The following is a 16,610-nucleotide window of genomic DNA, read 5'->3' as shown; positions in this document are numbered from 1 at the left end:
CCACTGTTGCTCTCACTGATAGGTTATGAAGAAAATTCTTAATCTGTCTTGATCTTAAAGTCTTAATTATTAAAATTAGGTGTAAGAACGTTAAAAAAATATTGGCCCACCCTTATAAAATTATCCGTCAGTTTAACTTACTGGAAATTTACTTTACGCCTAACTTTATGTCTAAAAACAGAAAATAATTGGGTAGAGTATCAATTCGCAATTTTACTTATACGATATTAAAAACCATAACATTATTTCTAAAAAGAATGAGCAAGTACAGAAAATAATTGCAAGACGATTTTAAAAAATGATATAGTTATCTTGTGATAAGCAAAGCAATACTGCTTGGCAAAAACTAGAATTTAAATTGACAATTTTAATCAGTTGATGATTATGGTAAAAAACAGAAAAAATCTTTCTAGTGATAAAGAGCTTTAAGCCTTTAAATATACGGAGAAAGTCTGTGAAAGAAAGGGTATTTTTGTGCTGCATGTGGTAGTTTGTGAATGCTACTGTTTACTGATAAAACAGGAAAACTCTGTATTTTTCTTTAAAAAGTTTTTGTCGATAAAATATCTGTTTTTTTTTACCCATTGAATTTGCAGTTATTTATAACAGTGTAGCAAACCCAATTGGAATCTTTTTCGCAAAATTAAATCTACTTTTATCTCAATAAATTACGTGATATATTTTTTCAATTAGTTTAACAAGAGTAAGAGCATCATCAGCACACTGTACAATGTAACAATTTTGTTAGTACAAATAGGTTCCGTATTCTCAAAATAAATATGAATCAGTATACAGCCTTATGCATTTTTTTTGAATGATTAGATCCTACATGATGCAAAAAATATCACAAATCCTTACGGTGTATTCCTGAAATATACTAAACGCACCCTCATATAAAAGAAAAGGAAAAACTCTAAATGTATCCTGTAGATATACTAGTATCTATAAAATAGGAAATTGTTGGAAACATGGAAAGAAAATGTCTTCTGATAACACATAGGACTCATTATCCTCATACTTCATATTGTCGAAACTCTTGTGACATCATTAATTTGAGTTATGTGAGCACAAAAAGGTCGGTCTTTATTTACTCATTTCTAGAGAGGTATCAATAATGTTTATCAACTGACTTAGAAAAATATGTTCATATTAGTAAAATAAATTTGTGGCAATATATTTGTAATGAAAAAGACGAGTAATTTATGATTAGAGATCGTACCTTAGATAACATTTTGTGACAGGGTCCTAAATGTGGCAGGTTTCTGGTAAGAATAGAAACTTAATACATGTAAAAAAATAAATTTTAATAACAATGTATAAGGCTAAAAGATAGATAAAAAAAACAACAATAAGCTTTCAACCTTAATAATCGATTCAATTTCATTTTGTATTTGGAAAATGACTATACAATGTAATTAAGCAATTTTATAAACTAATTTATTAAAACTTCAAATCTCTATCGAATTGGAAAATCAAGCATTTTGTACAAATAGGTTTCATAAAACAAAATCTGTACGAGGATAGCAATTTCAATGATGGCAAAATAATCTCATGTCAGCAAGTTAAACAAATAAAATCATGCCAACTAGTTTTATTTACCTTCAAGGCCCTCGAACAGCTAGCATAAGGCTCTGCAATTTTGCATTATTATACATACACGTGATCATAAATGGCTCCATGCTCAGAGGTTTGGTAGGTATGTAACTAAAGAGTGGTATAAGCGAGATTATTTAGTTCCATTGTATGCGGGCTCTACATCAGCGTTAGCCTAATTAGAAACTTTATCCTTGGTGATGTTTTTCGAGAAATTCCCATTTTAATGGTTTACAACAAGAAATATGAATTACTAAATACACACTGAAAAAAATTAGGAAAAAATCGCTGGATTATGGAGAAAACAATTACTGCGTTTTGAGCTCTATGGGAACGCCAAAAAGCTCTGTAAAGAGTGGTATAAGCTGTAATTTTTACCAAAGCTCTTTGGTAATGGTTTTGTTGAAATTATCAGTAAAATATAGTTTAATAATTTGCTATAAAATTTGGAAAATATTGTGAAATTTATCATCCTGATACATTGGTAAAGCTTAACTATTAATAATAATAAAATTAAAGAAAAAAAGTGTGGTGAATACAATTGCTGCGCTGAAAAAAAGTAGGGTCAGAACTACCTAATTATAAAATTTGCCTTGTTTCTGACTCTATGGGAACACCAAAAAGTCGATAATTTCTACCGAAGTAATCTGGTAAAATTAACAAAAAAATATTGTTTTATAATCTGTGTTAAAATTTGGTAAATGTGCAAGGACTCGGAAATTGTGTAATTATTATTTAGAGCATAGCAAAAAAAACATTTATTCTTTTAAATATACTTTTAAGTTTCGTATTTTTCACCAAATCTGCGGTATAAGAAACAACATTTTCTAAGACCAAAATTTCCGGTAAATCATTACCATATGAACGGAAAAATTACCAATTGAATTGTCTAAATACCACCTATTTTGTTTTTATTCAGTAGAGTAATGTTTTATGCATTTCTCTTTTTTAATCAGAAATAAAATTACTTTACATTACGAAACTTTACCATAACCTTACGTCGGAGTAAACTTAAGATAAAAATTAGAATTAAAAATTGCTGAAAATTGAAATAAAGTTTAACAGTAAATGAACTACATAAAGGTTTAATTCATTTAATTAAAATATCATATATATTTAAAATTTCATTTTGCACATGTCAGATTTTTTTCTTTTTTCACAAGTCTATAAAAACGTAATGATCCTAAGTATCATTAAGAAAGATATATTTTTGTTTTCCTTCACTTACAAAAATACTATGGGAATAATTTAATTTTTAAACAACAAACTTTAAACAAAGTCTGTCGAAAAGTTTCAGAGAAATAAACGCTTAAAAATAAGAATTTTAAAAATTTTATATATCAGTAGAAATTGTTTCGAATAAAAAACAATTATTTAAAGCAGCGTTTACCAATTTTTTTTTCATCTATGAAAACTTCAAAGGATCCAACTTTTCTGGGTGGATCCCCCAGGTTGATATAAAAAAAAACTCTTTAGCTGCTGCGAATATATTAACAAAAAAGAGACTACTAAATTTTTTTTGAAACTATTTAACATGTAGAATGAAATATTTAATATGATGAATTTTTTCTTAAGGAATGCAAATGCAGAAAATGAATAAAATGGGCTGAAGTATGGCTTTTAAGTAGGAACTGTTATAAACGATGAAAATAGTTATCAGAAAAACGTAATTCTTAATTTTTGAAATTTTTTTATTATTTTGAATTGAAAATCTCGATGAGAAATACTTATGAAATCTTCATCATGAATATTTTTTCCTAATTTTTTCAATATACTGTTATTGAAATATTTGAATTATTAATTGGATATGAGTTTAAAGACAGGTTTAAAAAACATTCTAGTTAAACATTACCTTTTACCGTTACCTTTTGCAAGACACTGGTTTAAAGTAAGTTAGATTAAAAAGACCATTCTGAAATTAAATAATTATTTTATATTAATTTTACTATTTGGTCATTTTTAAATATAATTGAACATTTAAAAGCATTTTTCAGATAATGAGATTAAGTAAAGATTGTGAATATTAAAATTGCACCTAAGATGTTATTTTAAAGTTAAAACTTTATACTCCAGTTTTGTGTTTCCTTATTTGTGTAAAATAAAAAAAATATTGAATCTTAAAAGTAAAAAAAAATTTTTTTTTGTATCATTTAAGTGCGTTTTTTATGTGCATACAAATCTCAAACCTCTTAATTATTTCAGCTGAATTTGGCTTTTCGAGCTAAGAAACATGGATAATTTGCAAACAAAATGTCTAAAACCTAATTAACTCCTTCTATACCATTTTTTTTCCTAACAAAAAACTTAAAGTCATTATTTTTATTTTCGTGCAAAATAAATATATTTGTTCTACTTAATGGTGTGAATTATATTCGAAAAAATCATAATTAATTTATTATTGTAACTGAACATACGGAAATATAATAAACATAATTAAAGTAAATGATTTAATTACATTCTTAAGATCCAAGAATCATACCATAAATAATTAGGATCCTTCAATAAAATGAGCATCACTATTTATTGATTTATAAGTAACTCGAACAGGCTTCGAGATATTTTTTAAACAAAGATTTCATTATACGGTTTGCTGCTTTTTTTCTCAGTATAATGCAGTGAACAATAACTTTGAGGGTTTTTTACTTCCTAAAAAATAGTACAAGTAGTAGAGAAAGTTAATGAAAAAAAGATACTCTTATACTTTTTGCGCAATTTTTCAAAATGACAGATACAAATTTCTTCTTTTGGTGTGCTTCAAGATTACAAGAGAGTTCTGCTTCTTTTCTACGTTTTTAAAGAATGTCTTTTCAATGTGTTCTTCAAATTATTATTAATAGCTTTCATGTTTTTGCTGATATAGATTTTGAAAGCAAGAAATTTGCTAGGAAATTGAATTTGATTTTAACATCCTTCAAAAATATTTTATATAGGTAGGAAATATTTTTCGGTAAGAAATATAGGTTGGAAAAAAGCATTATTTTGCTCCACTCTAAGTTGAATATAAGACATAAATATGTTAATTTAAACATGTAATTAAATGTTTACTTAAAGAATTTCTATAGCAACTGAATAATTTTGGAACTGTGTTACGAGAAATATTTTTTAAACATATTTTTTCAAACTATTTTTATTAAAACTCTATGAATATAAGTTCGAAAATTACAGCATAGGATTCGTATTAATTTACAAAAAATTAATGATATATAATAATATATTCATCTTTGAAGTTCTATTTAATAAAAATTTGTTTTACGAAAAGAAATTTATCGGCTTCTGATTTCCAAAAATGTGGTTAGTTGTTTTTATTTTATTATTAAAATAAATTGCAATCAACAATTTATAAATTAACCGGGGAATTTAGTAGAATGGTAATTATAATTTAAATTATTTTGTTTTAGTTTCTGTATTAATTAAAAACCTCTTAAGTAGAAAAGGTAATAATAATGACTTCGCAATATACAATTATAACTAATTGTAAATATATAAAAAAAATTGAATACAGCAATCAACAATTTGTATGCATTAATATTTCTTTTTTAACTCTGATTTAACGAACAAAATATAAAATCGTTGCATTTAAAGTTAAAATTCTGCAAAAAACGTACGAATTTTAATTCATTACTGAATAGTATTATTATAATTCAAACTATACTTTGTAATAACGAACATTTCCTAAATTTCACAGGAAATCAGGTGCATATTTTTATATCTATATAAAGTATTTGATAAAAGTCACTGCTATTAACAGTATTTTCCTATTGAATTGTGAAATATTTATGTCATGTAGAGTCTTAGTGTTATTACGATTTTCAGAAGTTATATACTTAGGTATTTATTTTCAAGGTTTATTTTTATTTCTGTTGTAAATTTTTAAAAGTATGAGAATATTTCTGTAAGTTATTGTACTACTCTGATAGATCATAGGCGGTAATTAATTTCAGTTCCTTCTGTTTCAGTTTTAATTTTTTTCACGAACATACAAAAATTAGTACCTCAAATTACTATTAATGAAAATGCTGTTTGTATATTGTTTTAATTCACATCTGTATTAAATAGTTGTAAAAAAATAGTGCGCAAATTTATTTTGAGCTAACTACCGTCGTAAAAAGGGTAAAATGAACTCTCAATCCTATTATGCGAAATATACATAATAGTAGGTGAATCATTTTGGCAAGTTCATCAGAGATACAAATATTGTTAACATCATCTGTGGGAGATGACTCAATGCAATTGGAATAACACTTAATTCGAAATAAGATGATTCGATTATGAGGGTGATCGAACGGTGATTACTTTACTTATTTTATTATTGGTGAAAAAGATTTTTTTGCATGCAAACTAATGTGAAAAATATGATATTTTAAAGAGCATATCATTAAAAGACTTAATAACTTTGTGCCTTTGTAGTGAAAAATATCGTTGAAGGAAAATAATGAGTAGTAATGTAGCTAAAAAAATTATTAATCTAATCTCATAAATTTTAATTTGAAAAAGCCTGTCAGAGTTGTTTTTAATATAGGCATTTCAAAAAGACAAACAGAATTATTTATCAATCAATTTTTATCACTGCAAAATAAACAATTATTTTTCATACATTTGTACAGAAATTAATTAAGAGAAGATTGATAAAAATAACTTTGATAGAGTTAACATGGATCCATTTTTAATAAATGGTCTTAGCGTTGAATTGAATTTTTGAAGAACCATAAAATTTTGGTTAAAACTATTAACAAAAACGCTTGATAAAATTCCAAATAAAGGAAAACTTTTTTCTTTAAACTCTAAAGCCATTTGAGAGAGGTATGATCTTAATTACAATGGCGATAAACATGCTTTTTTCAGATTCATAATTTATTCAGTGCAGAACTTTTACTGCCAATAACTTAAGAGTATTCCTCTCATTTTTCAGCGACGCAATAATTAGCAACTCCTTTCTTGAAGAAATTTATTTATATTTTTCAATAGAGAAAATAAATGTTTTAATGTAATGATCTTAATTACTGAGGGCGAAGGATTTGCTTTTGTCTTTCCTACTATATCAGAGAAATACCGGCATTATGTTACCAAGAATAGATTACAAAGAAAAAAATTTATTGGTGTAGAAAAATTCTATCCCTGATTTTGCACTCAAATATATATCTTAAGTACTTAGTATTATTTATTTAAGTGCTCACGAGTTTGTTTTATGCTTTTAAAATCTGCATTTTAAAACTTATTTTTAAGTAATACGTTCTAATTTAGTCCTAATTTAGTCGCAGTTAGAGAATTTTAGTCGAACTTCAAAGACATGCTAAACATGTTTACGCATGTATGAAAGGAAGTTTTTTTTTCTTATTATCTATTATATTCACTTAAATGAGAGCTGAGTACAAAAGCCGATTATAATTCCTTTTATGTATGACATCTATTAAAGAATTTATTTGATTAAGTTTCTATTTCCAAATAGAAAGTAATTTTAGTATCATTTTCTCCTTAAGTACAACAATACTTATTTCATTTCCCTTTATAGTTTTATCACGACATACAGAATTAATATTTAAACATAATGCATTTTTGGTATTTAAGGAAATATATTATTTTGTGTTACGTTATAGTGAAAAGAGTTTATAATTATCTTCCTTAAAAGGCGGCTTGGAAAACTGCATGTTATTACACAGAGAAAAAAAATGTGGTAAAATTTCAGTGATGTAAGATGATGATATTTCTGGTAAAAAAACAATAACGTAATTCTATTAATAGAAACCGAAATCTACTATACTTAAGTCATTCACAAGAGAACTTTTACGCTCATGCGGTAAGAGTTTACAGGTAATTCTAATTTTTAAAATTATAGTTCGTATTATCACACATTTAGTAAAAAATACATCAATAAAAAGTAAAAAATAGTTCTAGTATCATGCTTATAAGGTATGATAAAATTAACAAATTTTATCAATTTTACCAAATTTAATAACCCATTATAAAACCTTATTTCATTGCTAATTTTACTAAAATCATTACCAAATTGCTACAGTAAAAATTAAGGAGCTTTTTGGAGTCTCCATAGAACCAGAAACATGGTTAATTTTACCATATTCAGGTGGTTTTGACCAAAATTTTTTTCTCTGTGTACCTTTATTAAGAAATGAAGATTAAAAAGTTTATGTGTTTTGTTAGGTAAAAAAGTAATATTTTAGCTATCTATTAACGTATATATATATATACATTTTTAGAAGATATTACAATAGCACTTAAAATTGAATTTCAGTCTTTTTTCAATGAAAAGATTAAAATTTTTCCTAATAAGGTTTAATGGGTTTTTTAAATCAAGATTGCTGACAAGATGAATTTGATTTAGAATTTCAATTTTAAGCGTCTCTAAAAGTTCAATAACGTAGGCAATTTAGAAACTTTAAAATACCTTCGCAATGTTGAATTATTTGATAATCTGTAGAGTTTCAATAACATATACCCATTGCTTTTATGTATGTATACTGCAAAGCTCTAACAGAAATGAAAGAAAAGAAGAATATCAATCTTAATGAGCATCTTGACTTAAAAGACGAATCAACTTTCCGGTTATGAACGAGTCTGACTGCACCATGCATATGTAGATCGCTAATTGTAGTTCACTACACAAATTCAAAAACCTTGCTTAATGTAAAGGCATGTTAGCGACTTGAGAATTATGATTATCTTTAATATGTTATAGTATACAAAACTTGGCACATTTACCTTTAAATGCCAAGAAAACACTGTAAAAATTTATTCTGTGTTACGCAAAATTTCTGGCAGCAAAGTTGCCAGACATTGTTCATATGCTACGGAAGACAAAAAATATGCATTGATAGAAATTTCCTGTAAAAAAAACACTACAAAAAATATTTGTAAGCACCAAATATTTTCCGTGAATCAAGGTAAGACAGAGAAATTTCGCATGGAGCTAGTTGCACATCCTCTGGTTTGCGTAGAGAACCAAAGTTTTTAAATATTTTGAATAGTTTTTTAATTATTTCATGTTTTTCTGTGCAATTATTTCATGTTTCATGTTTTTCTGTGTCATGTTGAAAAACCATCACGTTTGTAAGAATCGACTTCAACTTTTTATTTCCTCCCTTGTTATGTTCAAATGATCCTGAGTAGGATTTGAACCTAGGACCTTCATGACATGAGGTCAACTCCTTGTCCACCGTACATCGGCATTTGTTTGAAAGTATCAAATTATTTATTGCCGCTGTGATACCAAAGTTTTTATACTCAAAACTGAAAAATTCAGTACCTATCAGATACAATCTGGATCAATAGTTACAGAGTTAATTTGCTAACAGATAAAAGTTCTCTTTTCACAAATTACGATGTAATTTAATAGTAAATTCCTTTAATTTTAGAGAAAAGGGATTTTCAGTAGGACTGTTACAGAATTATTATATTTTAACAGATTTTTTTTCTGTGAATGACACCATTGTATAAATTATGACTTTTAAAATTTAAGCATACTTCAAAACGACAAAATTTTTGAAATAAAATTTCGATTGTAGTCTGTTTGCTACACATTTATTTATTTATTAATATTTTTAATATTTGAAAATCATAATTTTGCTTTTGATGATACTGCTGGTAAATGTATCTGTTTTTCCATGTTTTTTAGGTGAATGGAATAATTACAAACACTGGGCATGGTGTTATATTTAGAACAACTGCCTCAAATCATGCAGAAATCCTTAATATTACAGGAGGGCCTCTGTCATATAAGTACCGCTTTAGTGAGATTCATATTCACTTTGCCAGATCAGATGAAAAAGGATCGGAGCATCTTATTGCTGGCCATCAATTTCCTGCCGAGGTAATGTATATACAGTTAATATCACTCATAGCCAGAAAGTCTTATAAATTGTTTGACATTGCATAAATGTTTTTGAACTTTTTTTATGTATAGGGGAGAGTGGGGTCAATTGTAACAGGGTACGATGGTAACAGAGCAAAACTTTCGAGTGTCAGGTTCTAGATTTGGTTCCTAGGTGGCGCACAAGGTGTATTTAATAAATCTACATGTACACCCCTGCTGGCAACCATTTTTATGTACTTTTGAAAGAGTTACATCACAAAAGACGTTTTTACGCTACGTAAATACTTTTTTTGGTATTAGAATATTATATTGTAACAAAGTAATTTTGCTTAAACAAATAAAAATTATTAACCGAATATGAAAGTGGACACCTTAATTAACATTTCAAAGTTTAATTAAAGCAATGTTACAATTTCAAAGTAGCATTTAGCAAAAAAAAAATATTAGTTTTGTTATTTAACTAGCATTGTTTATAGCAAATTAAGTTGAAATGGCGTCTTGGGGACGATTGTAACAATTAGTAAAGGGACGATTGTAACAGCTGAAAATACATAATCTTATGTTTACAAGCCATTACTTAACTCCTTAAGAACAACTAATAGTTTCCTATATCAATTATATATTGTTGCATGTGCATTATTTTATTTGTCACCTTTCACAGCATAAATTAAAATTTTTAACCCCTTAAAGTTAAAAGTTTAACCCTTTAGGTCTCTGCTAATTATTATTTTTACTCCTAAAATATAACTACTATTTTGATCAATAAAAAAATATATCACAACTATGATAATATGTATAATCAACTATGTTTTAGTTGAATTTATGAACTGTTACAATTGACCCCGTAAGTGGGGACAATTGTAACAAGTGCACAACTGTCAAAAATTGTTAATAACTAATATAATAACATTCAAAATTTAGGTATTTATTTTTTCCTAGGTATTTTTCAAAAAGGTATTTATTTTTTTCCTAGTAGAGGATAGTCTACTTTACTCGTCTGTCAATTAATACTAATGATATATTGAATTTTTTGTTAGTTAAAAATAGTTAAGTAAAAAATTTTACAATTGACCCCACTCTCCCATACACAACAAATCTATACAATACACACAAAAACATATATACAAAAATCATACATACGAAACATATATATACAATAAAAATAATATAATAAATTATTTATTTTTAAAAATTTAAAAATGAGAAAATTAAAAAAAATTGAGGATTCAAAATTTATAAAAATTTCGAATGGTTAAATTTTGAATGACCATATTGTAATGAATATAAATGACCATACTTTATTCTTTTAACAATTGTTGATACTCTCTCCCCCTCTGTATATATATATATAAATTANGGTCCATCCTATGATGCAAATTTTGTTTCCTGCAGGAGATGGAATTTTCCAGGATGATAACGCCCCTATTCATGCAGCCAGAGTTGTCCAATCATGGTTTGATGAACATGAGGATGAAGTGGAACATCTACCTTGGCCAGCACAGTCCCCAGACCTCAATATAATCGAACCGTTGTGGTCTATTTTAGAGCTTTCAATCCGGAATCGATATCCTCCACCGGCATCTCTCACGGAACTTTCACAATATCTCCATGAAGAATGGTACAATATTCCTCTAAACACTATTCAGAATTTGTATGATTCGATTCCTAGGCGAATCCAAGCTGTTTTGCATGCAAAAGGCGGTCCTACGCCATATTAATAAAGGATTCCTTCAAAATCTGGGGTGTTTCCATTATTTTGATAACCACCGATATATATATATATATATAATGAATTTTATATTATGTTATAATTATCTATTCAGAATATTATTTTAATCGCGATTCACATAAAGAGAAAATAATTTTTTTCCAATAAAAATTTTGATGGTTATTCGTTGTTTGAAAGTAATGCATGAAACTTTTTCTTACATAATTCTAAATTATATATTTTTAAATGACGAAATAAAATATTTAAACGAAATTGCTCGATTAGTTTCTAAAGGAATTCTCAAGATAAAATTTGCATCCCATTTCTTGTGAATTATACGCATTTAACCATCGTTAAATTGACTTGCTATTAGTTTTTATGTTTGTTTTTTTAATCAGCTTAAACAGTTTGATGACCATTTTAGTGTCATGGTCGAAAACATAAGAAATAAAATAGATGTAGCGGAGAAAAAGTTTTCTATTAATCTGATAATTTTGGGGAAAAAAAATTTATGGAGATAATCATATTTTGAAAGCAAAAATTCAAATCGGATATAAAGTAAATATTTAATCATCAGAAAATATTTATTTGTCTCTATTATCCTTACTGTCAGCGCTAAGGGAAAATGTCTCTTAGTGCGTTAAAATTCAGAAAGTAAATCAAAAGTTATTATTCAGTATATATTTTTATCTGCACTTAAAATAAGAGCTAGTTAAACGTTCAATCTCAAGAGTAACAATAATATTTCTGAAAAGTAAAAAAAGGAGAACTTTTATTTCATAAGAAAATAAACAGAAAGTGATAAAAAAGATGTTTGAAAATAACGGTTAAATAATAAAACTTTTCTTTTATATTCCATGTTTTTATAAAACAAGTAACAATACAAATATCTTTAGTGAAAGATAGCATATTTTTAATGACAAGTTTATATTTATAGAGCTTTATTATCAAGATTGCGTTGAATATGCTGAAGATGTGTCAAACTCAGAATATCGATTTTTAATGCCTATTTTTTTCTTACTTTTTTCTATATTCCGCTCGGCATTTTCTTTTATGTGGTTACCGGGAAAAATAGGTTGTCGAAGACACATACAAGCCTCATTCATCGGCCTTTTAATGATGGCTGAGAACAATGCTTTTCTTTATCACTTCCATTAGATATCAGTAGTTGTCTGGAAAAAAAATACACGTGTTACAAAAAATTTCCTGTCGTGACTATAGTAAGCAAAAATTCTAATTAAATTCATTTTTATGGAATACTTTATTCATTAATCAATTTCAAGTAACAGAATATAAAAAAAAACATTATTTTTAATTTTCTAAATAAAAATGTAATTCTTGTGTTTATTCGTGTACCTGTATTAATTTAGTACAGGGGGTTTCAAATATGATTGATGATTTGTGAAATAAATTTTGAAAAAGAAAAAAAGAAAAAAAAGCAAACGGAAAGAGATATAATTCCAAAAGCAAAGGTAGTGATATATAATTACAAGAGTTTATTTCAACCATATTTCGAAAAAAATAGTTAACATGTTTATCAACAAAGGGAGCTGTTGTCCGTAAGAAAAGTACACCCATGTTTTCAGTTGCACATCAGACTATTCCAACCGTATTATTTCCTCACGCATCTGCTAATTTTCTCCTCAGACTGTAGCACATCATTGTTGCAAATTTTGTGTTTCTTGAAAACATTATTTAATAAATTTTTTCAGTTAACATTACATACACCGCTGAAAGTAATTAATTTAGAAAAACAAACCGATTGCTCAGTAGAAAGCAGCATATCGTAGTTTGTAACTGAATTTTGAAATAGTTAACTTTTGGGACTGTCAATTAGATTAACAATTTTGCATTTAAAAAAACTGTTTTATAGTTGAAAAAAATCATATTAAAAAGAAGCTGTTAAAAAATTCAAGGTTTAAATTAGTTTGATTTTAAAAGTACTAGCTGGAATTATTTTGCGCTTTAACGTACTTAATATGCATCGCATCAAAAACTTCTATAAAATACTTGTCAGAGTTTCTTAGTGTTTAAATTTTTCTACCTTACCTGCACATAGAAATACTCCTAGTATTCAAAAGACTTTGTTTTAAATTGTGTTTTGTGGATTTTTAGAGTATAACCTTAAATATGAGTCAACCCGATTCTGTTTGAAAACCCATCAGAAAAATAAATGTTTGGTATATAATATGTACAAAATAAGTAAATAATCCAGACAAAAGTCGTTTTTTGTGCCAAAAATAGCTTTTTTTCGCCCAACTAAATCTGTTCTTGAACCCACAAATCTAGAAAATATCAGAATGGGGAAAATATTAGGAATCTCTTTTTATGCAAAAAAGGAATAAAAGCGTAAACAAAGAGCACGTATTTTTGTTTACTTAGATTCTCGCCCCTTTTAGCCCTACGCATCAGATCAAAACTGTAATATATCTCCCTGTCTCTTTTATATATGTATGTTAGATAACGAAAAATAGGAAAAGCTGTAGGTAGAATCCTCTAAGGAACATGTCGGTTGAGTCAAGGGGCAGAAGTGATCGCCAAAAATCGCCAAGTGACATCGAGCCTGAATGAAACGTGCCGAAAATGGGAAAGTAACCGAAAGAATAACGGCCTCACCGGAATCGCAAGTAAGAGCCGAAAATGGCTTAAGTAAACCTCTTAGGAAGCTGTTTTTTTTTTTCTTCAATGAATTTAAAATTATTCAACGTAGAAACACGAGAGGAATTTGCATTCAGTGTATTATTCGAAACTCAAAATTTCGTTTCTTCTTTTTCAGAGTGTTTTACTGCTATATTTCATTTCTTAAAATGATATATTTCATTTCTTCTTTCCTGTTCTAAAACTGTCTTAACTGATTCTTAAGTGCTACATACCATACAGCAAAATGTAAGATTTAGACATAACGTCTGACACGAATAAATTTTAGTTCGTAATAATGGATGATCTTACATTTTTTTCTCACTCTGAAACTCTGCTACAAATATAATTGTACTTCATTGTTAGGACATAAACATGTCAGTTACGAAAATATTAATAAAAAAATAGAATATTTAAAGAATGCTCAGATTTTATCTTTTAAATCAAACATATTATTATAAGCATATAATACTCATTGAGAAGACACATTAACATCACTTATTTATTACTTTGTGATCTAACTTTTTTTTTCTCCATTAAAAAGGAAGAAAATAGTCTATAAGTATGTATTAAAGGCGGTGACTACAGAACACCTTTTAAAAAGCTTTAACGACAAAAAATAGCTATAGAAAAGCGTGCAACATAATGCAAATTGTCATTTCTTAAACAGTCACAGCTGTATAATTAAAGAAACATTATAGTGATATAATATTTTTAAATCAAGTTCTGTATTACAGTGAAAAAAATATGCTCAAAACTACCAGAATATGGTTAAATTTACAGTGTTTCTGGCTCTATGGGAACATTAAAAATGTCTGTAAATTTTTATCGAAGACCTTTGGCAACGGTTAGCATACATTTTGGTATTTTTTTAACTTTCTTTCTGCGTGAAGCTTTAAATTTTGTATATTGGTTTAACAATATATTTAATAAATTGGTTTAACAATATATTTAGAGGGCTTAAGCATTGATGGCCGTGCAAGCCAGTAGTCATGGTTATAAACTAAAGTAAAAATATAAATAAATTAAAAATATTAAAAAAAAATAAATTAAGTAAAATACCTCAAAACGCTGGATTTTAAATTAATTAAATTCTTCGCGTATATTGTATAAATCCTTCAAAAACTGGAAAGAAATTCTTACTCAATTATTCCTTCACTTATTAACTTCAAACTTGATGAATTTATTTATGTCTAAATTTTCCATTTCTTCGCATTACTTTCATTATTTACATTCTTTTCACTCAATTATTTGATTGATTCCAAACAGAAAACACCGCATTTTTTATTCATAAAATTTGAATTTAATTATGCTATTTTGAAACATTTCAGAAATATTAATGGACTTTTTAATAATTTTTGATCGTTAACAGTCATTACAACATACTAGTAGGAAAAAAAAATAATGCTTTTACACATTTTTAATGACTTATTATAAGAATTTAACTTAATTATTCGATGGTCACTTCACGTCACAGATACCCTATAACATCTAAAAAGAGTTACGAGAAAAATTTCCTGAAAATTGGCAAAATGTACATATTTTAGGTACTTTCCAAACTATATTTTTTACTGACTTATGAAGAAGTCCAGTTGTTTGGTATTTTGTAAAATAAGTTGTTAAATTATCTAAAAGCTATTTTTTTAAATTTTTTTAAACAATATTTGCCCAAAGGCTGTGCTTAAAGTAATTAAAATGACATGAATAATCCATCTTATCCAAAATCTATATGTATATTCATTTTTATAATTTCCTTTCGTGTTGAAACTCAACTGATTAGAGAGGCCACCAGAAATTAATTTAGGGGAAATAGTGTCACAAATGACTTCTGAAAAATTCTAAAAATACTTCTAAATAAGCTAGAATAATTATAATCTGAACTTTAACATATAATAAAATTGTGAAATATGTATTTTTAAAAAAAAAATGCAAAACAGATAAAAATATTTATAACTAGGCATGTGTTTGTAAATCTGTAACTGACATATTTAATTGCTTCTATTCGAAATACTTTAATTAAAAGACTTGGAATTTATTGTTTGAAACAGTAATTAATAAAAAAGTTTTCTATTTATTCTCTGATACCAAAAGGAATGACTATCAATTGCAAATAATAGTTTGCTATTTGCTGCTCAATCTTCTTAATAGTAAATAGCTTATATCTATAATATAATACTACATACCCAATCATATGTAATATTCGCTGGTAATATAAAATTTTATAGGATATACTGTTCTTTTTTTATATTGCAATATATTTAAAATTTTCCAATTCCATTCATGTTAATTGATGTTTAATTCCGTGTCTTTTAAAATAAAATATCAAGTGATTCACTTAATGAAAAAATTCTATTAAATCTTTTCTATTACAACGAATAGATTCAATATTATTTTTTTAATTTTTTTAAAATGAATCACTTGATATTGTATTTTAAAGGATACTAAATTAAGCATCAATAAACCTAATAATATTTAGAAAGTTTTAATATTTTAAAATATAAAATACTAGCACATAATAAAAATGTTTATTCAGTATTTTATTTAAATGTCATACTTCAAAAGTATTGATATAGCGCTTCCTTTCATCATGTCAACATAAAGTGTTAAAACATTATAAAGAAAATTTATTTTAACTATTCTATAGAAATATGTTATTACAGATTTTATTGTGTTGTAGATAACACTTCGATTTAAATATTTTTAAATGCATATACGTTTTCAAAATTATAAGCAAACATCAGAAATTCTTACAGTGTAATTTTACCAGAGCTCTTTATTCTCTGTTTCCTAAATATAACCTATGTCAAGTGAATTCCTTGTTAAAGGAAAGGTTATATATATATATAT

At 26.7% G+C, this 16,610-nt stretch overlaps 1 protein-coding gene across 2 annotated transcripts in view; it reads left to right on the top strand.

The window, feature by feature from the left end:
- The window catches only part of LOC107451042 (carbonic anhydrase-related protein 10-like), a 277,509-nt gene that overhangs the window by 168,118 nt on the left and 92,781 nt on the right, over positions 1-16,610 (top strand). For both annotated transcript variants that reach the window (XM_071187499.1, XM_071187498.1), the window contains exon 5: positions 9,221-9,415. In XM_071187499.1, the coding sequence (XP_071043600.1) occupies positions 9,221-9,415 (195 nt within the window). The remainder of the gene's footprint in view (positions 1-9,220; positions 9,416-16,610) is intronic.

Source organism: Parasteatoda tepidariorum, chromosome X1, assembly GCF_043381705.1.
Source record: "Parasteatoda tepidariorum isolate YZ-2023 chromosome X1, CAS_Ptep_4.0, whole genome shotgun sequence".
NCBI classification, from domain to species: Eukaryota; Metazoa; Arthropoda; class Arachnida; order Araneae; family Theridiidae; genus Parasteatoda; species Parasteatoda tepidariorum.
The sequence above is the reverse complement of the archived record's forward strand: the minus strand, read 5'-3'. Positions and strand labels throughout refer to the sequence as shown.